Source organism: Eptesicus fuscus, chromosome 1 (assembly GCF_027574615.1).
Source record: "Eptesicus fuscus isolate TK198812 chromosome 1, DD_ASM_mEF_20220401, whole genome shotgun sequence".
Classification (NCBI taxonomy): Eukaryota; Metazoa; Chordata; class Mammalia; order Chiroptera; family Vespertilionidae; genus Eptesicus; species Eptesicus fuscus.
Genome location: NC_072473.1, coordinates 38,811,409 through 38,839,365, shown reverse-complemented (window position 1 = coordinate 38,839,365; position 27,957 = coordinate 38,811,409). Strand labels below are relative to the sequence as shown.

At 41.8% G+C, this 27,957-nt stretch overlaps 1 protein-coding gene across 1 annotated transcript in view; it reads right to left on the bottom strand.

The window, feature by feature from the left end:
• ATRX (ATRX chromatin remodeler) overlaps nt 1–27,957 on the bottom strand; it is a 291,152-nt gene that overhangs the window by 225,338 nt on the left and 37,857 nt on the right. Inside the window, exons 2-4 of the mRNA XM_028137791.2 lie at nt 21,761–21,873; nt 2,381–2,436; nt 1,242–1,294 (exon numbers count right to left, since the gene is read on the bottom strand). Of these exons, the coding sequence (XP_027993592.2) occupies nt 1,242–1,294; nt 2,381–2,436; nt 21,761–21,873 (222 nt within the window). The remainder of the gene's footprint in view (nt 1–1,241; nt 1,295–2,380; nt 2,437–21,760; nt 21,874–27,957) is intronic.

Here is a 27,957-nt window from a genome sequence, read left to right as displayed (position 1 = left end):
CAACTCAGTAGGCAGGACCAAGATATGTGCATTCAAATAAGGTACCAAGGGACTGTGAAGGAAACTCCTGGTTAAGAATCATTACATTAGAGAATAAGTTAATAACAATCAAGCTGTGTTTACTAAGAGATATTCCCATTCTGGCCAGGTAGGTCAGCTGGTTAGAGCATCGTCCAGATACTTGGGCTGTGGTTGCAGGTTCAATCCCCGGTAAGGGTACATACAAGAATCAATCAATGAAGCAATGAATCAATGTTTCTATCTCTTCCTCTCTTTCCCCGCCTCTCTCTTTCTCTCTCTCTCTCTCTCTCTCTCTCTCTCTCTCTCTCTCTCTCTCTCTCTCTCTCAAAATTTATAAATAAAATTTTAAAATGATCCCAAATGCTTCAGAGCAGGACAGTTTTTAAAAAGAGAGACAATCCCACTGATCAGAAACAACAAAAGTCCAATAAAGTGAATTGAAAATTTCTAGTAAGAACTATACTACACAGCCCAGCCAGTGTTGCTCAGTGGCTGAGCATCGACCTATGAACCAGGAAGTCACGGTTCAATTCCCAGTCAGGGCACATGCCCAGGTTCTGGGCTCGATCCCCAGTGTGGGACATGCAGGAGGCAACCAATCAATGATTCTCTCTCATCACTGATGTTTACATCTTTATCTCCCTCTCCCTTCCTCTCTGAAATCAATAAAAATATTTTTTAAAAGAAGAATTATGCTACATAGTGTAGTATGAATTATAGTATGCTTGGAAGTAGTTTCAGTCATTATGTACAATTCACTGGCAACTTTACACAGATAAGTATTTTTTACCATTCTTTGATCTCCTTATAAATTCCTCATAACTATAATGGCTACCACTCCCAATCTTAGACAATTTCACATAACCCTAAAAAAACCATACTGCCTCATGAGGCATTCAATATTTCATTTCCCTTTTCCTCCCTTTTCAAAGCACATATATGATCTAAAAGAAGTGATATACATATTGTAAAGGCCACTAGCACCTAATAAATCCTCCCCAGAAAATTCAATAAAAATTCAAAGTCAGAATGAATTAATAATTATTGAAGCCAAGTGATAAATAAAAGATTCATTATACTATACTGAGCATTTTAATATGTATGTTTGTATAAAATAGTTTACTTCAAACAAGAGTACTTCAAGTAAGTTTAGAAAAAAGTTATTCTTAGAAAAAAATACAATCTGAAAAATAAATTTTTTCCCTGCAACATCAACCAACCTCTTTGATCGTGATGATCCTGACGATTTGGATTTTCCTGAAGAGCTAGCTCCCTAAATGTGAAAAATAAATACAGAGGTGATTAAGACTTTGAAAGAAACACCCCTAAAATTAACTAGTAACCTATGACAAGACCTCTGATATAGTGATATAATGATATATATATGTAAAATATTTTTCTAAAAGGAACTTAAAATGTAATTCTCATTGACTCCCAGGTTTCCTGGTTTTAAAATAATTTTCTGAGTTTTTATTAAATTGTTAATGTTAAATTTTAGGGGGTGAGCCCAGACGGGTATGGCTCAATGGATTAACCAGGAGGTCATGGTTCGATTCCTGGTAAGGACATATGCAAGGGTTACAGGCTTAATCCCCAGAAGGGGCCATACAGGAGACAGCCTATCAATGATTCATCACTGATGTTTCTATGTCTCTCTCTCTCCCTTCCTCTCTGAAATGAATAAAAATATATTTAAGAAAAATTTAGGGGGAGGGAGAGGATACACTTCTGTATCATGTTCTTAGCCCAAGTCAACAAAGACAAAAAAAAAAGATCTAGAAATAATCAGATCCCAACAGAGTTAGGGAGTTTTAAGGATATAATGTGTCATTTTCTGTACCCTAATTATGGTCCAGAATACATTCTACAATTTGATTTAAGACACTAAATTTACTCTTACTTTGCCAGTATAATAAATATATTTTACTGGATTAAATATTTTACATTAGGTAAAAAGAATACCAAAATCATAGTGTAGGCCTGGGTATCATGTGAAGGATCCCAGGATAGGTTCCTATGATAATGCTCAAGATACCCTGACTATCCAGTTTTGAGAAATCTCAGAATCATGAAGTTTTGCCTGTAACAACCACCTTCAGCACCACTGTTACAATATAATAATATTCAAATATCAATCTGTTAGCAAGCCTTCAGTTGTCTGACTTTTGGTATACTGCTGAACCACAATAATATCAAAATCAATAAATATCTTCTAAAAATGAACAACTACCCAAAATGAAGTACCATAATAATACTTGAGTATAACATAAATTTAACACATGCATGAATTAAATAGAAACAATCTAAGACATTACTCTAGTTGTTATTAATTATTTTAAATGTTTCAAATTATTCTTACCTCTTCCTTGCTGTTTTCCATCATATCAGAGTTATTTCCAGTACCAATGATTTTATCTTAAAAGAGAAGAAATAAAAACATTATTTATCTCTTCAATCCATTATCAAACAGAACAGCAAAACCTACAACTCTACAAACACATTTTTTAATCTATAAAGCATGACAGTATTCATTAATTTATTCCCAGAAGAGTTGTCTGACTAAAATCACTCTTAAATTTCAAAAAAGAGTAGTCTGGTAGCAAACCATTCCCTATTATAATTGTCTAAGGCTTAATCTCTTAAAAGAAATTTTAAGCTTCATCTCCTACTAAAAATAAAATCATACTACTAATAAATCGTATGTCTCTGCCCTAGCCAGTTTTGATCAGTGGCTAGAGCATCGACCTGTGGACCAAAGGATCCCAGGTATGATTCCGGTCAAGGACACGTACCTTGGTTGCAGGCTCCTTACTGGCCCAGGCCCTGGTCGGAACTCATGCAGGAGGCAACCAATCGACGTGTTTCTCTCACATTAATGTTTTTCTCTGTCTTTCCCTCTCTCTTCCACTCTCCCTTAAAAAAAATCAATAGAAAAATATCCTCGGGTATGGATTAACAAACAAAAATAAATTAATTAAATAAATAAATACATAAATAAATTGTAAAAAAGATACTGTAAAATAACAGCAAACTCTAAAGAAAACACAGAGAAGGAAATAAAGATTAGAGAGGAAATTAATGAAACTGGGCATAGAAAAGCGATAGAGAAAAATCAGTGATACTTGATGTGGTCCCTCAGTGGATATCAAAATCCTAGAGGGCTCAAGTCCCTTAAATAAAATGCCGAAGTACTTGCATTTAACCTACACACATCCTACCATATACTTTAAATCATCTATGGATTACTTCCAATGCCTCAAATAATATGACAGCTACATAAATATTTGTTATACTGTATTATTTATGGAGTAATGACAAGAAAAAAAACATATACATATTCAGTACGGACGAACCATCACAGGCCAACTACATAGTACACGTCACCAAAACCATAATTTTTTTCCAAAAATGTTCAATCCATGTTTGGTTGAATCCATAGAAGCTATAAGGAAACCCACACTGTAATGCTTTGAAAAGATGAACAAAATTGACAAAGTGTAAACTAGATTAGTCAAGAAAAAGAGACAAAACTCAAATACTAGAATCAGAAATTAAAGACGGGAAGTCACTAACTATTTTAAAAGGGGAGATTGCCCAGCCAGATGTGGTTCAGCAGTTGAGCATCGACCCATGAACCAAGAAGTCACTGGTTCAATTCCCGTTCAAGGTATATGCCCAGGTTGCAGCTCGATCCCCAGAGGGGGGTGTGCAAGAAGCAGACGATTGATGATTTTTCTCTCATCATTGATGTTTCTCTCTTCCTCTCCCTTCCTCTCAGAAATTGAGAAGAATGTATATTTTAAAAGGGGGAGTATATTGAAATATCTTGAACAATTGTACACCAAAAGATGAGATAACCTAAATAAAATGGATGAATTCTTAAACACACTCAAACTATTGAAACTGACTCAAGAATAGACATTGTGTGCCGAAACCGGTTTGGCTCAGTGGATAGAGCGTCAGCCTGCGGACTCAAGGGTCCCAGGTTCAATTCCGGTCAAGGGCATGTACCTTGGTTGCGGGCACATCCCCAGTAGGGGGTGTGCAAGAGGCAGCTGATCGATGTTTCTCTCTCATCGATGTTTCTAACTCTCTATCTCTCTCCCTTCCTCTCTGTAAATAATCAATCCTATCTAATAATAGACAAATATGCAAATTGACCGCACCTTCGCTACGCCCAAGCCACGCCCACCAACCAATCAGGACTCATATGCAAATCACCCCAACAAAGATGGCGGCTAATTTGCATATCAATACAGCGTAGAAAGAAGCCAAGAGCTGCAGAAGGGAGCAAAGCTGCAGAGAAGCAAGCAAGCCAGGGGGAGGAGAAGGGAGGAGCGGAGGCGGGGCCGGGGGAGAAGGGAGGAGCGGAGGTGGGGCCGGGGGAGAAGGAAGGAGAGCGGGCTGGCGGAGAAGGCGAGGCGGGGGAGAAGGGAGGAGCAGAGGCGGGGCCAGGGGAGAAGGGAAAAGCAGGCGGGCTGGCAGAGAAGGCGGGCCGGGGGAGAAGGGAGGAGCAGAGGCGGGGCCAGGGGAGAAGGAAGGAGAGCGGGCTGGCAGAGAAGGGAGAAAAGCAGGGGGGCTGGCGGAGAACACGGGGTGGGGGACAAGGGAGGAGAGCAGGCAGGGCGGGGTAGAGTGCAGCAGGAAACCCTATTGCAGGATTTTTCCTGCAACGGGAACGCTAGTAAAAATATATTAAAAAAAAAAAAAAGAATAGACATTGTGGCAGATTAAAAATGGCTACAGAGTAAGTGGATGTTTACTGAGGACCCTTCTGAAAGACACTGCTGGATGCCAGGGGAAAAATTAATTTAAAAGTATCTGTATTCAAGATGCTCACAGTCTAATGGGAAAGACTGGTATCTAAATAATTATAATACAACTAGAGGCCCGGTGCAAGAAATTTGTGTAGGGGGGTATCCCTCAGCCTGACCTGCACCCTCTCCAATCTGGGACCCCTCGGGGGATGTCCAACTGCCGGCAGGGGGGGCCTAAACCGGCAGTTGGACATCCCTCTCGCAATCTGGGACCGCAGGCTCCTAACCACTCACCTGCCTGCTTCCCTGATCGCCCCTAACCACTCTTCCCGCCCACCTGATCAACCTCAAATGCCCCCCCTTCCGGCCTGATAACCCCTAACTGCCCGCCCCTGCTGGACTGATCGCCCCTAACCACCTCTGCCTCAGCCCCACCACCATGGCTTTGTCCAGAAGGTCTCCTAGAAGGTCTCCCGGTCTAATTAGCATATTACCCTTTTATTAGTATAGATGTACTAAATTGATCTCAATTCACATGGAAGAATGAGGAAAAACTTAGTTGAGAAAGAAAGTAATGTTTGAGCTAAGACTTGAAGAGTAGGAATCCTCAGGTGAGGGGGTGGGGTGAGAGAGAAGGGAGATTCTCCAGCAGAATTCTAACAAGTATAGACACAAGAGAGTACAGAAGATCAAGGAAGGCAGGGAATTCAAGAAGAAGCTGGGACTGACATAAGACTGGAAAAAGCAGACCAGGTACAGGCTACAGAAAACCTTTTACACTTTGCAAAATAGGTAAAAAGGTTCTCAGATTTCATTTGCATCTCTGGCAACACTATGAAAGATGGGTTCAAGGATAACCAGTCAAGATTTGAGAGAGTGATTGATAAGGGTGTAAACAGTGGGCATGATGGAAAGTGAGTTAAAATCTGATTCATTTTTAAAAACATTTTTGAATGACATTGAGGTACCATCTCACATCTGTCAGAATGGCTATCATCAAGAAATGACAAGTGCTGGCAAGGATGTGGAGAAAAAGGAACCCTAGTACGCTGCTGGTGGGAATGCAGACTGGTACAGCCATTATGGAGAACAGTATGGAGTTTCCTCAAAACATTAGAAATGGAACTGCTATTTGATCCAGCAATCCCACTTCTGGGAATATATCCTAAGAATCCTAAAACATCTATCAGAAAGAATATATAGACCCCTATGTTCATAGCAGCACAGTTTACAATAGCTAAGATTTGGAAACAGCCTAAGTACCCATCAGCAGATGAGTGGATTAAAAAACTGTGGTACATCTACACAATGGAATACTATGCTGCTGTAAAAATGGAATACTCCGCTGAGGTGAAAAATGAATTCTTACCATTTGCAACAGCATGGATGAATCTGGAGAGCATTAGGCTAAGCGAAATAAGCCAGTTGGAGAAAGATAAGTATCACATGATCTCACTCATTTGTGGAATATAATGAACAACATAAACTGATGAACAAAAATAGATCCAGAGACATAGAAGCATTGAACAGACAGTCAAACCTCAGAGGGAAGACAGGGGAGGGTAAGAGATCAACCAAAGGACTTGTATGCATGCATCCTACCTTATAATAGAGAAACATGCAAATTGACCGCACCTCCGCTATGCCCATGATTGGGCCTGTGAGAGACTGGGGGCGGGACTCCGGGTGGCCTATCCGGCCGTTGAGAAGACCAAGATAGCGGCGCCCAATCCTCTTAGTTCCGGGGGTCCCGGGGGGCGATCGCCACCCTGGGGGGCGTGGCCGGGCCGAGCCAGGCGCTCCCGGGGGTCCCGGGCGGCGATCGCCACCGGGGGGGGGGCGGGGCCGGGCCAAGACAGGCGCTCCCGGGGGTCCCGGGCGGCATTCGCCATCGGGGGGGGGGGGGGGGGGGGGGGGCGGGGCCGGGCCAAGCCAGGCGCTCCTGGGGGTCCCGGGCGGCGATCGCCACAGGGGGGGCAGGGCCGGGCCGAGCCAGGCGCTCCCAGGGGTCCCGGGCAGCGATCGCCACGGGGGGGGGGGGGGGGGGCGTGGCCGGGCTGAGCCAGGCGCTCCCGGGGGTCCCATGCAGCAATCGCCACCCGGGGGTGCGGGGGCGGGGCCGGGCCGAGCCAGGCGCTCTTGGGGGATCCGGGGGCGATCGCCACCCTGGGAACATTGCAGGCATGTGGTTGCTGAGACCCAGACCAGGCCTCTGGCCACAGATTCATAGCTTTGCAGAGACCTAGGGCAGGGATCTGCCTCATCTGCAGAGAGACAGAGGTTCTGCAGTGCCCCCAAGACGTGGGTGGGCCCAGCCAGGGATCAAGGGGCATGGAAGGACTCCTGGCAGAGGGGCAAGGACCCTCACCCCTGAGGCGGGGGTTGAGGGGTGGAGCCACCTCAGTGAAGGGGTGCTGCACTGCAGGGTACTGGACTGACTGACGTGATTCAGAGAAGCTCCCAGTGCTAATGGGCCTCGCTCAGGCGGCCTTCACACTTCAGAGGCAGTGACTACTGCTCCTGCCTTCACCCAAAAGCAAGCTCGCTACACCCTGCCCCATAGCAGAGCATGCCTAGGCAGTGAGTGGGAAGCCTTCCACCTGCTTCGGAGAAGGGGGGGCAGTAAAGAATGGGGGGAGAGGAAAGAATGTGGAGCATCCGCAATGAAGAGGTGCTTGAGAAAGAGGCTCGGAAGCCTGACTGGAAGGTTTGTTCTGTTTGCTGGGCCGCTGCCCCGTAGGAAGCGCAAAGAGCATGGCTCTGAGGGCTTCCTGTGTGCTCTGAGGGCTTCCTGAGTCAAGTTCCACAGCCAACTGGAATTGGCCTCAGTTTCCTGGTCTGTAAAATGGATGAAGCGTGTCCCAGTGCCTTCACTGAGCTTTGATGGCCAATTGAGATACTATATAAAGAAAATGAGGGAAGAAGTGACAAAGAAAAGGAAGGACAAAAAACACAAAAGAAAGATTGAAAGGAACCTGTAAACCCATTGTCACTTAAATAGGGAATATAGTCAGTAGTGTTGTAATGATGGTATGATGCCAGGTGGGTACTAGAAATATCGGGGAACACTTTGTAAAGTATATGATTGTCTAACCACTATTCTGTAACTAATATAAACCTGAAACCAATACAAAATAATGTTGAATGTAAAGAAATGAAAATTGGAGTGAAATTTTTATAAATTTCAAAGTTTAAATAAAAGCTGTAAAGGAAGGAAGGGGAGAATAAAAAGTGTTTTTCATTTTGCCACTTCATTAAAAAGACAGTTGTCTTTATGTGGTGCTTTTATACTTTTCTAAGTCATTATCTCATTTTAATTTCCGGGCAACTTAAAGACAAGATAAGTATTCCCTCCACTATTCAAAGAAAGGAAATCTTGGTGTCTGGTCCTAATGATTCAATCGTCAAGCCCTTATTGTAAAGCAGGGTTAGTAAAATTTTCTGTGCAGGGTCATATCTATACTAATAAAAGCCTTGGGGGTGATCAGGCCAGCAGGGAAGGATATTTGGGGGCAATCAGGCCCGCAGAGGAGCAGTTAGGGGTCAATCAGGCCAGCAAGGAAGCAGTTAGGGGGCAATCAGGCAGGTAGGTGAGCGGTTAGGAGCCAGCAGTCCCGGATTGTGAGAAGGATGTCCAACTGCAGTTGGACATCCCCCGAGGGGTCCCATATAAGAGAGGGTGCAAGCTGGGCTGAGGGACACCCTCCCCAGTGCACGAATTTCATGCAGCGGGCCTCTAGTAAGCATAATCAATAGACACGGACAATAGGGGGTGAGGGTTTGTGCTGGGAGACAGGAAGGGCTGGGAGAGGTCAATGGGGGAAAAGGGAGACATATGTAATGATTTGAACAATAAAATATTTTTAAAATAAAACCATGGGTCATTTACACTATGGAATACTATGCACCTGTAAAAGAGGGCTCTATTACCCTTTGGGACAGCATGGATGGACCTGGAAAATATTATGCTAAATGATATAAGCCTAACTGAAAAAGACAACTATCACATGATCTCACTTTACTTATGGAGCTAATGAACAAAATGAATTGACCAACAAAATAAGACCCAAAGCATGGAGGAATGGAATAGACTGTCATACCTCGATGTGGGGTTGGGGCAACGAGAAGAGATAAGCCAAAGAACTTATATACTTACTAGAAGCCAGATGCACGAAATTCATGCACGGGGGGTTGGGGGAGGTCCCTCAACTCAGCCTGCACCATCTTGCAATCCGGGACTGCTGGCTCCTAACCGTTTGCCTGCCTGCCTGATCACCCCTAACTGCTCGCCTGCCTTCCTGATCACTCCTAACCAACTCTGCCTCGGCCCCTGCCTGCCCTGGTGGTTGCCTCTACTTTGGCCCCCGCCGCCATGGCTTCATCCGGAAGGTCGTCTGGAAGGACATCCAGGTGTCCGGTCTAATTAGCATATTACACTTTTATTATTATGGATATGCATAGCCTATAGATACAGGCAATAGGGTAGTGAAGACCTGTGGGGAGTCAGGGGGCAACCATGGGAGATATCTGTAATACTATCAACAATAAAAAATATATTTAACAATGAAAAAATAGGCCAAAAAGTTAAATTCTCTGATCTAAAAGCCTTAATTTGAAATTAATTTAAATTATAAACAATCTATATCCCAAAAATGGGCATGTGAATAAATTATAATTTGTAATGGGGAAAAAATAGACATTGTGGCCCGGCTGGTGTGGCTCAGAGGTTGAGCATCAACTTAGGAACCAGGAGGTCACAGTTTGAATCCCGGTCAGGGCACATGCCCAGGGATGCAGGCTTGGTCCCAGTGGGGGTTGTGCAGGAGGCAGCGGATTGATGATTATCACTCATCTTAGATGTTTCTTTCTCTCTCTCCTTCTCCCTTCCTCTCTGAAATCAATAAAAATGTATTAAAAACAAATAGACATTGTGAACAGACCTATAACTAAAGAGTCTGAATTAGAAATTTAAAAAAAAATCTACCCATGAAGAAAAGCAAAGATCCATATAACTTCACTCAGAATTACACCAAAACAGTCAAAAAAATCCAGTCCTAGCCAGTTTGACTCAGTGGATAGAGTGGACCAAAGGGTACTGGTATTCGATTCCAGATAAGGGCACATACCTTGGTTGCAGGCTCCTCCCCAGCCCAGACCTTGGTCAGGGCTCATGTAGGAGGCAACCAATCGATGTGTTTCTCTCACATTGATATTTCTCTCTGTCTTTCCCTCTCTCTTTCCCTCTCTCTAAAAATGAGTGGAAAAATATCCTCGGGTGAGGATTAAAAAAATAAAAATCCAAAACAAAACAGAATTAATACAAATTCTTCATAAACTCTCCCAATAAAAAAGGAAGGAACATTTCCCAACTCATTTTATGAGACCAGTATCATACAAAAAATACCATAAAAAGAGAAACCTACAGACCAATATCACTTAGAAATCTACAGACCAATATAACTTATGAATATAGATGCAAAAGTCCAACAAAATAGTAGCAAACTTCAAGAAAATAAAAAACAAGTCTCTCTCCTACAGACTGGGAGAAAATATTTGCAAAAGATGTATCTGATAAAAGACTATCATCTAGCCCTGGCCTGCTTGGCTCAGTGGATAGAGCATCAGCCTGAAGACTGAAGGGTCCCAGGTTTGATTCCGGCCAAGGGCACATGCCCAGGTTGCGGGCTCGATCCCCAGTGGGGGGCATGCAGGAGGTAGCCAATCAATGGTCCTCTCTCATCGTTGATATTTCTATCTCTCTCTCCCTCTCCCTTCCTCTCTGAAAGCAATCCTATATAATAAGAGAAACATGTAAATTGACAGTACCTCCACTACGCTCACCAGCCAATCAGGAGTGAGTATGCAAATTACCCTGATAAAGATGCAGGGTTAATTTGCATACATAGGTGCTGGGCGGAGAGCAGAGTGGGAGAGCTGGCGGAGAGTGGAGCGGCTTGGGGAACTTGGCTCCCCAAGCCGCCAGACAGAGAGCAGAGAGGGAGAGCTGGCGGTTTGGAGGACTTGGCAGAGCAAGAGGCCGTGGGACGAAGACAGACCAGGAAGAGAAAACCCATAGCTCAGGGAGCACCAGGAATTCTGGGAGTAGTAATTCTGGTGGCAGCCCCAGGACCGGAAGCAGAAGCCCAGAGCACGGGGAGCACCAGGAATGCTGGGAATCGTAGTTCTGGTGGCAGACGGATCTCCTAGACCAGTGATGGGCAATCTTTTGAGCTTGGTGTGTCAAACTTCGCCAAAAACTGAGCATAACTCGGGTAGTGTGTCACTTTGAGGAAAAAACATTATTTCGCAAATGTTTCATCCTCGGCATGCGGCTGCCTCAGCGGCCGCGTGTCATCAGAAATGGCTACGCGTGTCAGTGCTGACACGCGTGTCATAGGTTCGCCATCACTGTCCTAGACACTAGAGCAAAGTGAGCCTGGAGAAAGTTACTGTTGCGTTGGGCGATGGAGGGAGAGCAAAGGTGAGAGACATAAGTAAAATCAGAGTGTCTAGGAAAAATTAAAGGGAAGATATCCTAAAACTTCCAGGAAATCTCCACCAATGAAGCAAAGAAAAAAAAAAAAGCCTCTATTATTCTGTGAGCAACAAACCAAACTGGGTTGGGGTCTCAGACAATTCACTCATATGATTGCAAAGACAGACAGAAACTCCCGGATTGGAGAGGGCTCCCCTGAGGGCTCCCAGATTGGAGAGGGTGCAGGTCGGGCTGAGGGACGCCCCCCACCCCGTGCACAAATCTTCGTGCACCGGGCCCCTAGTAAAAATATATTTTAAAAAAGACTATCATCTAAAATATACAAAGAATTCTCACAATTCAACAATAAAATGCACATGATTAAACATAGGCAAAAGATTTGAAGACATCTTACCAAAGATATAAAAATGGCAAACATGCTTCACATTAGGTAATTGGAAATTAAAGATGCTTCACATCATGTATCATTAGGGAACTGGAAATTAAAACAAGATAACACTACACACCTCTTAGAATGTACAGCCCTGTCCAGTTTGGCTCAGTGGATAGAACATCAGCCCATGGACTGAAGGATCCCGGTTTGATCCCCGTCAAGGGCAAATACCTGGGTTGCAGGCTCGATCCCCAGTCCTGGTCAGGGCATGTGCAAGAGGCAACCAATCGAAGTGTCTCTCTCACACAGCTGTCTCTCTCTGTGTCTCTCCCCCTACCTTCCACTCTCTCTAAAAAAAAAAAATCAATGGAAAAATATCCTTGGGTGAGGATTACCAACAACAAAAAAGAATGTACAAATGCAGAACACTAACAATAACAAATGCTGGTGAGGATGTGGAGCAAAAGAACTATCATCATTGTTTATGGGAATGCAAAATACTACTGCCCCTTTGGAAGACATTTTAGCAGTTTCTTACATTTTAACCTTTCACACTCGGATGTCGAGTGTGACTCGACACGGTTAGCATTAGAATAAAGGAATCGAGAAAAAAGCAAGCGAGTGCAAAGGGTTAACCATACTCTTCCTATATGATCCAGCAATCACACTCCCTGATATTTACCCAAATAAGTTAAAAACTATGTGCACTGCAAAACCTGCACTCAAATTGTTATAAATATCTTTATTTATAGTAACATCTTCATAAGTAGCTCTATCCATAATTGCCAAAATGTGGAAGCAACCATGATATTCTTTAGAATGTGAATAGATAAACTAACTATGGTACAGCCAGACAGTAAAACTATTATTTAGCATTAAAAAGAAATGAGCTATAAAGCCATGAAAAGAGATGGAGAAACACTGAATGCATTATTATTAACTGAAAGAAGATAATCTGAAAAGGCCACATAGTGTATCATTCTAACTATATGACATTCTGGAAAAGGCAAAACTATGAAAACAGTAAAAAGATCAGTGTTTGCTAGGGGTTGGGGGGGGCGTGGAAAGAAAGACTAGATAGACCAACAGAGGCAAAATGCAGTGAAACTAACTTGTATGATACTATCTATATATATAAAAGCCTAAGTGACCAAATGACCAAACAACCAGTCGACCGGTTGCTATGACATGCATGGACCACCAGGGGATAGAAGCTCAACACAGAAGCTGCCCCCTGATGATCAGTACGCTCCCACAGCCAACCTCCTGCTGCCAGCAAACTGGCCAGCCAGCAGACCTCCCACGGTCCCCCTTCTCCCCCCCCCCCCCCCCCCGGCCAGCCCTGATCGCCCTAAATGGACTGGGTGAGATGGCCCCAATTGGCCCTTATTGCCGGCCTGGCCAAGGGACCCCACCTGTGCACAAATTTGTGCACCTGGCCTCTAGTATAATAAAAGGGTAATATGCTAATTAGACCGGACATCTTCCGGACGTCCTGCCTAATGAAGCCAGGGCCCAAGGGAAGCCAGCCCAGGTCCTGGGTGCCTGCGGGCAGCCTGAGGGAAGCAGCCCGGGTCCCAGGTGCCTGCCGGTGGCCAGAGGAGGGAAGCCCGGGTCCCAGGTGCCTGCCAGTGGCCGGAGGAGGGAAGCCCGGGTCCCAGGTGCTAGAGGGAAGCCAGTGCCAGCAGCCGGGGGAAGGAAGGCCTACTCTTACACGAATTTTCGTGCATCGGGCCTCTAGTGATACTATTATGGTAGATAAATGTCATTAAAATATATGTGAAAATCCTTAGAATGTAAAACATCAAGAGGGAAATCTAATGCAAACTATGAGTTTGGGATGATAATGACTTGTCAATGTAGGTTCATCTATTATAACGAATATATGGCTGTGGTATAGGATGATTACACTTGGGGAGGCTATGCTCATGTAGAGAGGAATATATAGGGAATCTCTGTACTTTTCACTTAATTTTTCTGTGAACTTAAACCACTCTAAAATATAAAATTTGGGGGGGTCAATCCTCACTAGAGGAATATTTTTTCCATTGCTTTTCAGAGAATGGAAGGGAGGGAAGAAGAGAGAGGGGAGGGGAGGGAGAGAGAGAAACATCGATGTGAGGGAGACACATTGACAGGTTGCAGGAAGCGACCCCTACAACCCAGGTATGTGCCCTTGACCGAGTATCGAACCCACAACCTTTCAGTGCACAGGCCAATGCTCTAACCACTGAGACACTCAGGCAGGGCTTAAAATCTATTTTTTAAAACGCTAAACAAAAAAGGAATTTCCTCAACTATTTACAAAATATCCATAGGTATCATACTTCATGGTAAAATATTAAATGTTTTATTTTCCCCTCTAAGATCAGGAAAAAGACAAAAATATCTACTCTTGCCACTTCTATTCAAGATTGAAATGGAGATTCTAGCCAGAACATGAAGGAAACAGAAAGAAATAAAATGCATCAAGATTGAAAAGGAAGAAGTAATAGTTGACCCTTGAACAATATGGGTTTGAACTGTATAGATCCACTTATATGCAGATTTTTTTCAATAACCATACAGTCAGCCCTCCATATTCATGAGTTTCTGCATCCATGGATTCAACCAACAGCAGTTCAAAGACAGTATTTTCTATCCCAGATGTGGAGAGACTTGAACATAAGCAGATTTTAGTAGCTTCAGGGGGTCCTGTAACCAATCCTCCTATAAATATTGAGAGACTTGACTATAGTTACGTTTTTGGATAGTCAAAAGTTATATACAGATTTACAATGGGGCGGAGCAGGTCAGTGCCCCAAACCCTAGTATTGTTCAAGAGTCAACTGTATCTCTCTTTGGACATTATCATGTATATAGAAAATCCTAAGGAATACACTAAAAAATATTAGAACTAATAATCAAATTCAGAAAGGTTGAAGGACAAGAACAATAAACAAAAATCAATTGTATTTTTTTAATATATTTTTATTGATTTCAGATAGGGAGAGATAGAAACATCAATGATGAGAGGGAATCATTGATTGGCTGCCTCCTGCACGCCCCCTACTAGGGATCGAGCCCGCAACCCGAGCATGTCCCCTTGACCGGAATCGAACCTGGGACTCTTTAGTCCACAGGCCGATGCTCTATCCACTGAGCCAAACTAGCTAGGGCCAATTGTATTTCTATATACTTGCAAAAAACAATCTGAAAGTTAAGAAAAGACTCAATAATAGCATGAAAAATAAAATATTTAAGAACAAATTTAATAAAAGAAGTGTGAAACTTATACTCTGAAAACTACAAAACATTCAGAGAAATTAAAAATCTAAATCAATGGTAAAACACCATATATGCTCATGAATTGGAAGACTTAACATTGTTAAGATGGCAATAGTCCTCAAAATGATCTACAGATACAATAAAATGCCTGTCACAATCCCAGCTGACTTCTTTGTAGAATTTGACAAGTTCATTCTAAAATTCATATAGAATTAAAGGGACCCAAAATAGCTGAATCAATCTTCAAAAAGAAAAAGTAGGAAGACTCACATATCCTGATTTCAAAACTTAGTGTAAAACAGTGATGGCGAACCTATGACACGCGTGTCAGCACTGACACGCGTAGCCATTTCTGATGACATGCGGCCGCATGCCGAGGATGAAACATTTGCTGCTCCTGAGGATGAAACATTTGCGAAATAATGTTTTTTTCCTCAAAGTGACACACTAACCGAGTTATGCTCAGTTTTTTGGCGAAGTTTGACACACCAAGTTCAAAAGGTTGCCCATCACTGGTGTAAAACAATTTTAATTAAGATAGTACAGTACTGGCAAAAGAATAGACATACGGAACAGTCAAAAGAACTGAAAGTCCATAAATAAACCCATATATCTATGGTCAACTGATTTTCAACAAGAACGCCAAAACCACTTAATATGGGAATAGCCTTTTCAATAAACGGTGGTGGCACAACTGTGAATCCACATGCAAAAAACGAAGCTCCTGCCTCAGACCATATACAAAAATTAACTCCAAATGCATTAAAGACCTAAGAGCTAAAGCTATAACTCTTAGAAGAAAATAAAGAGGTAAATCTTTGTCACCTTAGATTTAGTAATAGATTCTGAGGTACACCAAAAGCACGATCAGCAAAGGGAAAATTAGATAAATTGTGCTTCACCAAATGTAAAATATTTTATGCTTCAAAGGATACCATTAAAACTAAGTAGAATGCAAGAAAATATTTGCAAATCATGTATCTGACCCAAATGTCCACTAACAGGTGAATGACAAACTAAATATAGTACTAGTATACACATACAAGGGAGTCCTACTCAGCATTAAAAAGGAAGGAAATTTTAATAACTGCTATAACAATGATGAACCTTGAAGACATTATGCTAAGTAAAAGAAGCTAGCTAGCCCTGATCAGTTTTGCTCAGTGGTTAAGAGTGTCGGCCCTCGGATCAAAGGGTCAAGGGTTTAATTTCTGGTCAAGGGCACACACCTTAGTTGCAGGTTCAATTCCCGCTCCAGTCAGGGTGCATGTGGAAGGCAACCAATCAATGTGTCTCTCTCACATCGATGTTTCTCTCTCTCTCTCTTCTCACCCCCTCCTCCCTCCCTTCTACTCTGTCTGAAAATCAATGGAAAAAATATTCTCGAATAAGGAATAAAAAAAAATTTTTTAAGTAAGCTATAAAAGAAATATTATATGATCCCACTTATATGAATTTTCTAAAGTAGTCAAATTCATAGAGACAGAATGTAGAATGGTGGTTGCCAGGGGCTGGGGAGGAAGGGGATTGGGAATTTAGTGTTTAATGGAAACAGTTTCAGCTGAAGATGAAATTTTTTTTTTAAATTTTAGAAATAAAGAACAGATTAGTGATTGCCAGGTGTTAGGCAGAGTTACACTTGGAGGCAGAAAGATAAGCATGATTATAAAAGGGCAAGATGAGTAATCTGTATCTTGACTATGGTGGTGGATATATGAATCAACCAAGGTCATAAAACTGTATAGAGCTTAATACACAAATACAAGTAAAACTGAGAAAATCTGAATCAGAATGGTAGCTGTCAATAACCTGATTATGATAATATAGTAGTTTCCTAAAATGTTACCATTGTGGGAAACTGGGCAAAGTGTATAAGAGCTCTGTATTAGTTGTTAACAACTGCATATTAACCTACAAGTATCTAAATAAACATGTCCATTTTAAAAACTCAAAAAACTAGGAATAGAGGGGAACTTCCTAAATTTGATAAAGAACATTTATAAAATACATATACAGAAACAATCATATTTAATGGTGAAAGACTGAATGCATTCCCCATAAGATCAGAAACACCAAGAAGATGTCTGCTAGTACCATTCTTCTACAGCATAATAATAGAAAATCCTACCAAACAATCAATAATTCTCTCTCAGCCCTAGCCAGCTTGGCTCAGTGGATAGAGCATCAGCCTGCGGACTGAAGGGTCCTGGGTTCAATTTCGGCCAAGGGCACATGCCTGGTAATTAAATGGCACACAGATGGAAAGGAAGAAATAAAACAGATAATATTTTCAGATGACTAAATTAAGTACAAAATCCCAATGAATCTGCAAGGTGAAAAAAAAAAGCTTCATGGAGCAAGTTCACAGGATACAAAGTCAACTAATAAAAATAAAATAAAATAAAACTGGCCCTGGTTGGGTGGTTCAGTTGGTAGATACATCAAAAGGTTGCCAGTTCCATTTAAGGTCAGGGAACATACCTAGGCTGCAGGTTTGATCACCAGTTGATGTGCATATAGGAGGCAACCAATGAGTGTTTCTCTTTCACACACGTTTCTCTCTCTCTCTTTTTTTTTTCTCTCTCTCAAAATCAGTATTTTTTTTAAAAAAAAAACAAAACTGATTTCCTATATACCTGCAATGAACAATTGGAATCTGAAAAAAAAAATTTTGTATTTTTTATTAAATTATATTGGGGTCTTTCTCTATCTGACTTATTTCACTTAACATAATAGTCTCCAGGTTCCTGCTGTTTCAAATGTTAAGAAATCCTTTATTACAGCTGCATAGTATTCCATTGTGTTAATGGTACCACAGGTTTTTCATCCACTCATCTGATGTGCACTTGGGTTGTTTCCCAGATCTTAGCTATTATAAATAATGCTGCTATGAACATATGTGGAATCTAATGAACAAAATAAACTGACGAACAAAATAGAACCAGAGGCATGGAAGCATGGAACAGAGTGATAAATCTCAGATGAAAGTAAGAGAGAGGACTGGAAGGAATTAACCAAAGAACTGATATGCATATATGCATTGTCCATGGACACAAAGAACAATGCAGTGAAGGCCTGGGGTATGGTGGGAACCAGATGGAGGGGGGCAGTGGAGGAAAATATGGGGGGACATCTGTAATACACTAAATAATAAAGAAAAATTATATTGGGGTGACACTGGTTAATAAGATTATATAAGTTTCGAGTATACAATTCTATGATACATCATCTGTATATTGCATTGTGTGCCCACTATCCAAAGTCAAATCTTTTATCATCACCATATATTTGGCCCGATTTACCCTTTACTACTGTCCTACTTCCCTCCCCTCTGGTAACTACCATAGTGTTGGCTGTATTTATGAGGTTTTTCTCTTTGTCTTTGTCCATTTGTTGCTTTCAGTTTATATCCCACATGAGTGAAATCAAATAGTTCTTAACTTTATGAAATTTTAAATAGCACCCCAAAAACTGAAGCACTTAGGTTAAAATCTAACAAAAGATGTGCAAAATAAGTATGTGAATAACTACAAAACACTGGGACCACTGAGAGTTTCTATTGACTTTTTTTTTTTTTCCTGAATAGGGCTAAACATTCTTATTCTTGCATGTGCTTGGTTGATAACTATATAGTTTTATTGGGGACAGGATTTAAGGAGCAAGTATTCTGTACACTTTTTAATTTTTTTAATTTTGTATTGATTTTTAGAGAGAGAAAGGGAGGGAGAGAGAGAAACATCAATGTGAAAGTGAAACATGAATTGGCTGCCTCCTGCATGCCCCTCATTGGGGATAGAGCCTGCAACTGGGCATGTGTCCTAACCTGGAATCAAACCGCAACCTCCCGGTTCACAGGTTGACACTAAACCACTGAGACACACTGGCTGGGCACTTTATTCTGTTCTTTTAGCCCTAAATAGGCGGTCTGCAATATGGACTACTCAACGAATTCAACTAGAGATATGCTTAGAATTTTTGCAGATTTTGGAGGTCCCAATCTGTAGTTCTCTTCTAGATGGGATCTCCCTCTCACTTTACTAAAGATGCTACCCCTAGGACAATGGAAGCTAAAGAGAAAATAAACAAATGGGACTACATCAAAATAAAAAGATTTTTTACAGCAAAAGAAACTATCAACAAAACAACAAGAAATCCCACTGTATGGGAGAACGTATTTGCAAATGTTATCACTGATAAAGGTTTAATCTCCAACATCTACAGGCAGCTTATGCAACTTAATAAAAGGAAGATAAATGATCCAATAAAAAAATGGGCAACGGACCTAAATAGAATCTTTTCCAAAGAAGACAGAAGAAAGGCCAAGAGACACATGAAAGCATGCTCAAAGTCACTAATTATCCGAGAGATGCAAATCAAAATGACAATGCGGTACCATCTCACACCTGTCAGAATGGCTATCATCAACAGATCAACAAATGACAAGTGTTGGCGAGGATGTGGAGAAAAAGGAACAATAGTGCACTGCTGGTAGGAATGCAGACTGGTGCAGCCACTGTGGAGAACAGTATGGAGTTTCCTCAAAAAACTGAAAATGGAACTCCCATTTGACCCAGTAATCCCACTCCTAGGAATATATCCTAAGAAACTGGAAACACCAATAAGAAAGGATATATGCACCCTTATGTTCATAACAGCACAATTTACAATAGCAAAGATTTGGAAACAGCCTAGGTGCCCGTCAGCAAATGACTGGATCAGAAAACTATGGTACATCTACACAATGGAATACTATGCTGCCATAAAAAAGAAGGAATTCCTACCATTTGCAGCAACCTGGATGGAATTGGAGAACATCATGCTAAGTGAAATAAGCCAGTCCATGAAAGAAAAATACCACATGATCTCACTCATCTATGGATAATAAAGAAAATTATAAGCTGTTGAACAAAAAGATAGATACAGAGACAGTAAAGCATCAAACAGAAGGTCAAATTACAGTGGGAAGGTTAGGGAGAGGTGGGGAAGATAAGAGATCAACCGAAGGACTTGTATGCAAGCATATAAGCATAACCAATGGACACAAAACTCTGGGAGGTGAGGGCATGTATGGGAGTGGGGGGGGGGGGCAATGGTAAGATATGTACACATATAATACCTAAATTAAAAATGGGGGGAAAAAAGGTAAAGGAGTTCATCACCACCCAACCAGTATTATATGAAATGCTGAAAGGTATTCTTTAAGAGGAAGAAGAAAAAGGTAAAGATAAAAATTATGAACAACAAATACATATCAATCACCAAGTGAATCTAAAAATCAAGTGAATAAAAAAATCTGATGAACAGAATAAACTGGTGAATATAATAGAATCAGGGGCATAGAAAGGAGGTGGACTGACAATTCTCGGGGGGGAAAGGGGTGTGATGGGTGCGAGAAGAGACGGGACAAAAATCGTACACCCAGAGGGAAAAAAAAAAATCGTACACCTATGGATGAGGACAGTGGGGGAGGGGGGCGCGTAAGGGCAGAGGGTCGGGTGGGAACCGGGTGGAGGGGAGCTATGGGGTGAAAAAGAGGAACAACTATAATAATCTGAACAATATTTATTAAATTTAAAAAAAAAAGGTCAGGCCTGGCCACTGTTGCCCAATGGTTGAGCATCAACCCAGGAACCAAAAGGTCACTAGTTTGATTCCCAGTCAGGGCACATGCCTGTGGCTCATTGATCCCCAGTATAGGGTGTGCAGGAAGCAGCCAATCGATGATCTTCCTCACTGATCGATGTTTCCATCTCTCTCTCTCGCTCTCTCTAAAAATCAGTAACATTTTTTTTATAAGATTAGATGTTCGCACTGGCCAGTGGTTGGAGCATCAACACATGCAACAAAGGGTTGCGGGTTCAATTCATGGGTCAAGGGTATGTACCTGGGTTGCAGGTTCAAACCCCAGCTCCAATCAGGGCACATGTGGGAGGCAATCAGTCGATGTGTCTCTCTCATTTTGATAATTCTCTTTCTCCCCCCCTGCCCCCCCCCCCGCTTCCCTCTCTTCCACTCTCTGTAAAAAAAAACCAATGGAAAAAAATATCCACGAGTGAGGCTTAACAAAAAAAATTGAAAGAAAGATCGTATGTTCTCCATAAGAAAAAACAAAGTGAAAGGGTGTTAGAGAAGAGATGTTAAAGTGCTTTTTAATTTTAAAATACACATGCACTGCCCTGCACAGTTGTTCAGTGGTTAGAGCATCAGCCCACGGACTAAAGGGTCTCAGGTTCGTTTCCAGGTCAAAAGCACAAACCTCGGTTGCAGGCTCGATCCCTGGCCCCTGGGGGTCAGGGGCATGTGGGTGACAAACAGTCCATATGTGAGTTTCTCTCTCTATCCCCCTAACTCTCTCTAAAAATCAATGGGAAAAATATCCTTGGGTGAGGATTATCCAAAAAGAAAAACATATGCACTGACTACTCAGGTGAATACACACAAACAAAAACAAATATGTATAAAATACACTCAGAAGTACTATTAATTTACTTTAATTAAATTTAACTTAATTAGTTTTAAAATTTTAACTCATAATACATGAATAAATGCTAGAATTATATATTTCTGTACTATTCCTACCTCTTTTAATATTACCTATTTTTCACAGTCAACATTCATCAACCCCTCTATAAGACATTTCCATTACACATAAAACCAAAAATACATCGTTCTCTAAGTACCTAGAACTATAAAACCTTATATTTTCATTTATCTAAGTTAATATCTCCAATATATTAGCTAAATACTAGATACATAGAGGCTATTAAATCCTTTAATAGCTACCCCACCATAAAACAATAAATGGAATGTAGTCTAAAAGATAGTGCACATTCTTTTTCAATTTACCTGTGCTTTGGCTCATCATAAGTCTTGGAGGAGAACTTGTTTCTTCAGATTCTTCTGATGAATGTGCCAGAAAATCATGAAGTTTCTGCACCAATGTATTCAACTTGCTTTCACTATCAAAACAAAATTTGAAGAATTTCCTTAATTAGCCTATCGTGAATTTAATTAAATGTAAAGTTCTAACAAAATGAAACTATATAGGGTAAGTGGTCTGAAGAATGTACATTCAAATTAAAACGTAAAGGAAATAAATTTTATTCCTCTAGGAATATAAAAATAATTAACACAACCTACTGTATAGTTACCTAGGATCAAAATATTATTTATGTAAAATATTGATATTATATTTTGCTTTATATGATTTAAAATAATGATTCAGTAATTTATCAAATATATTTCCTGAGCACTTACTCTCTGAAAGGCTTCATTAGTCTCTTTTTTTATTATTATTACTCTATCTACTGCTTGGCACAGAAACATTGAATAAATGATTGACAATTAAAACATAGAACAGGACTCAGAAGAGCTCAGAGATTCCCAGGGAAATATTTATGTAACTAAATTATCTATATATATATAAAACCCTAACATGCAAATAGACCAAACGGCAGAACAACTGAACCAAACAACTGGACACTATGATGTGCGCTGACCACCAGCGGGTGCACATGGAACATGGCAGACATCAGCAGCAGGTGGCATAGCATGGAATATGGCGGGCGTCAGCCATGGTGGTATGGTGGAGCAGGTGAGCAGGGGCGCCAGACCAAGGTGGGGCGCCGGTTGCTGTCATTGAGGCAAGCCTCTGGTAGTTACTGAAATTTCTTTGCTCCCGCACAAAACAGTCCCGCAGTGTGCTCGCACCTGCTGCCGGCACCATCCCCACTCGCACCCACTGCCAGCGCCCAGCGCCGGTCCCGATTGCTTGGCACCGACAGCAGGTGAGAGTGGCGGATGCCGGCCCCAATCGCCCCTGAGGGGTTCTCCACTTCCCCCTGATCCTGAGGAGCAATTGGGGTAGCAGCCGCTGGTCGCACCTGATGACAGTACCAGCCCTGCTCACACCCGCTGCTGGAGCTGGCCCCAATGCTCCAAGCCATCAGTGTGTGGGAGCAGCGGTGGCATTGAGAGCAGGACTGCCAGAAGTCAGGGGACCAGGGGGCGTGGTGGGAGGGGCCAGGCAGGGGCACGGAGGATGGGCAGAGACCCGCCCCTGTGCCCACCACAGGCTCGTGGCCCTTTCAAGGTGCACGAATTCGTGCACTGGGCCCCTAGTTATAGCATACCCTGTTAAGTTATATAACAGGTAACTCAAAAGGGACATAAAAAGTTAAACGTTTCAAATGCAGAAAATAAACATATACCCTATCTATATAATCTATATATATAAAAGGCTAATATGCAAAGTCTCCCCTCGGGAGTTCCACCGGGAGACCAGGTGTTCGATCGCTTGCTATGACATGCGCTGACCACCACGGGGTGGCGCAGAATGAAGGAAGGCCCGGGCTGGAAGCCGGAAGGCCTGGATAGGCCCTGATCGCTGGCCAGGCCTAGGGACCCTACCCGTGCACGGATTTCATGCACTGGGCCTCTAGTTTCTAATAAAAGATTTCCTAAACTTAAAAGCAAGAAGGAAAATAGATAAAATTTATTCATCCAAATTCAAAACCTGTGTGTATCAAAAATTACAATCAAGAAAGTGAAAAGGCAACCCAAAGAACTAGAGAAAACTTTTCAAATATATCTGAAAAGGTATTAATACCCTTTTTTAATAAGATATATCCTTTTAAAGTTATAATAATACAAAGTATTCTTATAATTAAATAATAAAATGAGAAACCAATTTAAAAATAGGCAAACGGCGTAGGTTAAATTTACCCCAAAGATATACAAATGGATAGCAAGCACATAAATGCTCAAGATTATTAGTTACTAGAGGCCCAATGCACAAAATTCGTGCAAGAGTAGGCCTTCCTTCCCCTGGCTGCCATCACCAGCTTCCCTCTGGCACCCGGGACCCAGGGTTCCAACGCAGTCCTAGTTTCATCCAGAACATCATCTGGAAGGACATCTGGTCTAATTAGCATATTACGCTTTTATTATTATAGATTAGGAAAATGCATATGAAAACCAAGAGATACTATTTTACGCTCATGTAAAATGTTATAATCACTGTGTAAAACAGTTTAGTAGGAACTCTAAAATTAAACATCGAGTTACCAAATAACCCAGAATTTCACTCCTAGACATATACCCAAGAAAATGAAAATATATGCCCACCCCAAAAAGACTGTACACAGCAGTAGTCATAATAGCCAAGAAGTAGAAAGTATCCAAATGTCCATAAACTGATGAAGAAACAATAGAATATTATACCCCAATAAAAAATGAAATACTCCACATGGCTTACTCTTGGAAACATTATGCTAAAGAAGGCAGACACAAAATGCCCCATATTGGATGTTTCCATTTACTAGGAGTACCGGTTAATAATGCAGATTTTTTTCAATAGATGGAGTTACACATATGTTGATATATATGCGATTTGATATATATGCTATTTTGTTGTATGGACAACAACCTTCAAAACTTCATATGTCAAATTTGCTGAAGGTGTTAACATCATAGATATTTTTATGCTTAAAAATGTCAAATTTCGTGCCAAAAAGAGAGCATTTGCGGGAAGTTTTAATTCATTGCTTTATTTTGAAGAAAAGTGCTGCTGAATACTTCGGGAAGCTTATGGTGACATGCTCCATCTCAAGATACTTGTGAACGCTGGTTTAAACGCTTTAAAAGTGATGATTTCGGTGTGAAAGACAAAGAACATCCAGGTCAACCGAAAAAGTTTGAAGACCAACAATTACAAGCATTATTGGATGAAGATGCGTATCAAACTCAACAACAACTTGCAGAAAGAGTAAACGTTGCTCAGCAAACAATTTCTGATCATTTACAAGCAATGGGAAAGATTTCAAAGGAAGGAAAATGGGTGCCACATCAACTGAACAAAAGACAAATGAAAAACCGAAAAGTCATCAGTAAAATTGTTGCTTTAACAGCACGAAAGAAAGTCTTTTTTGCATCGAATTGTGACTGGCAATGAAAAGTGGATTTATTTCTAGAATCCCAAATGCACAAGATCATGGGTTGATCCAGGTTAGCCATCAACATGGACTGCAAGGCCAAATCACTTCGGAAAGAAGACAATGCTCTGCATTTGGTGGGATCAGGAAGGTGTGGTGTATTATGAGCTTCTAAAACCAGGTGAAACCGTGAATACTGATAGATACTGACAACAAGTAATCAATTTAAACCACGCTTTGATCGTGAAACAACCGGAATGTGCCAGAAGACACGGCAAAGTAATTTTGCTTCGTGATAACACACCATTACACACTTTAAAACCAGTTAAAGACACGTTAAGAGATCTTGCCTGGGAAGTATTAACCCACCTGCCGTATTCACCAGACCTTGCTCCTTCAGATTACCACTTGTTCCAATCGATGGCACACGCACTTTCTGAGCAGCACTTCAAAACGTAAGGAGTGGAAAATTGGGTCTCTGAATGGTTTGCCTCAAAACAATAAAAGTTCTATTGGGACGGTATCCACAAATTACCTAAAGATGGGGGAAATGTGTAGCTAGCAATGGACATTACTTTGAATAAAGCACTTTTGATGTTTCTCTTGAAATTATCGTGTTTTCTTTGATTACAAAATCCGCCATTATTAACTGGTACACCTAGTACATATATGAAATGTCCAAAATAGGCAAATCCATAGAGACAGAAAGTAGATCAGTGGCTGACAAGGTATGGAGAAAGAGGGGAATTGGGAAATATGGGTTATCTTTTGAGGGCAATGAAAATGTTCTAGAATTAGAAAGTGGTAACAATAGTAAAATATTGTGAATTTACAAAACAAACACTAAACTGTTCACTAAAATGGTTTTATGTGAATTTTATCTCAATAAAAAGGGCAAAAAATCCCAGTCTGTGTGGCTCAGTGGTTGAGTGTCAACCCAGGAACCAAGAGGTCAGTGGTTCAATTCCCAATCAGGGCACGTGGCCAAAATACTGGCTCGATCCCCAGTAGGAGGCAGCTGATGTCTCCCTCTATCCCTCTCCCTTCTTCTGTGTCTACAAAAATCAATAAAAAATCAAAAAAAGAAAAAGAAATTCAAAAATATATGTATCTATTTACATAACAATAAAATATGTGCAGCACCTTCAAAAAATATAACCACAAAATAAATAAATATATGTATATACACATATATATATATAACCAAAACTTTAAGACAAACTACCCCAGCCGGTGTGGCTCAGTGGTTAAGTGTTGACCTATGAACTAGGAAGTCATGGTTCGATTCCTGGTCAGGGCACATGTCCCGGTTGCAGGCTCAATCCCCAATGGGGGTTGTGCAGGAGGCAGCCAATCAATGATTCTCTCATCATTGATGTTTCTATCTTTCTCTCCCTCTCCCTTCCTCTCTGAAATCAATAAAAATATATTTTAGAGGACAACAATAAAATATGGCGGCGTAGATAAACATCTGGGCCGCTGCCGTCCACAACAATTTCCAAAACTACAACTAAAAGACAGAACATCTATCACCCAGAACCACGGGAAAGCTGGCTGAGCAGAACCTCTACAACTAGACCGAAAGAGACAGGCACAATCAGGTCACAAACGCTGAAAAACTGAGGTACAGGGTGATACGAGCTGGCGGCAGAGCCCAGCAGGAGGCGGGCGTTGCTTTCTTCAATACGAAGAGAGACAAGCCCCCAATCTCTCTGAAATCCAGTTTCTGGGGAGAGACTGGGCTGTCTGCCAGCGGGTCGGAGTGAGGGTGGCTTACTAGCAGAGCTGCGTGGAGGTAGAATTGTTGGCTGCGCCGGGGCGCGAGACAGCGAGGACATGGTCGGAGGCACCGGGGAAGCGGTTGGAGGCGGCTCACTGCCAGTCATTGCTGTTTGCCACGCCCTAGCCTAGTGACGCCCTGAGTCTCCGCCCCGCACAATCTACAAACACACCCAAGCTCCTAGCAGTGGCTTTTGCATATGAATGTCCTTCTCTATTGCAGTTTAAACTAGTAAACTTGCAACCCAGTACAGACAGCTCCAAGGACCCCAAGCTCCAAGAAGGGAGGAGAGGACGGCAGTTCTCGCTCCAAGCAGGGAGAAGAGGACGGCAGTTCTCGCTGTAGCTCCTGCAGGGTGGCCTCAGACAGCAGCTGAACTGCACCCCATTGGAGATTCAGAAGCCAATGCACCTAATGGTCAGTGTGAGGCACCAGATTTCAACTCCTCACATCCATAAGTGACACATTCGGGAGGCGGACTCAGTGAGCACCAAAGCCCCACTCAAACAAGCCCTGTAGCACAAGCGTGTCTCCAGCGCAGTAGTACTTCCATTATAGACACAGCAGGTCCTCACAGCCAATTGGCCTGGAGGTCAATACCTCCCAGTGTACCAACAGCAATCAAGGCTTTTAACTACACCAAGACTTTCCACTCAGCCCACAAAGGGGTGTACCAAGAGCGACCACCTAAGGTGATTGGGAAAGCTGAGCTACCAGCCCCTATAGGTCACTGACCACACAAATCCACTCCATCAACACAGGGAGGCAGCCAAAATGCGAGACACCGAAGTATGTCACAAACAGAAGAGATGGAGGAAAGTAAACTAATGGACGACACAGTGTTCAGAACCACATTTATACGGTTACTCAAGAATCTTCTAAAAACTGCTGAGAAACTTGAAGAGACCTTCAAGGACCTTAATGAGAATACCAAAAAAATGGAAAAGGACCAGTCAGAAATTATGCATACACTGTCTGAAATAAAGAATATACAGAAACTCAACTGTAGATCACCGTACCCGAAGAGTCAAACCAAAGATCTGAAATATGAGGAAGCAAAAAACACCCAACCAGAGAGGCGGAAAGAAAGAAGAATCCAAAAGTGTGAGGATAGCATAAGGAGCCTCTGGGACGGCTTTAAGCGTACCAATATCCGAATTTTGGGGGTGCCAGAAGAAGAGAGAGCAAGACACTGAAAACCTATTTGAAGAAATAATGACAGAAAACTTCCCCCACCTGGTGAAAGAAATAGACTTACAAGTTCAGGAAGCGCAGAGAACCCCAAACAAGAGGAATCCAAAGAAGACCACACAAAGACACATCATAATTAA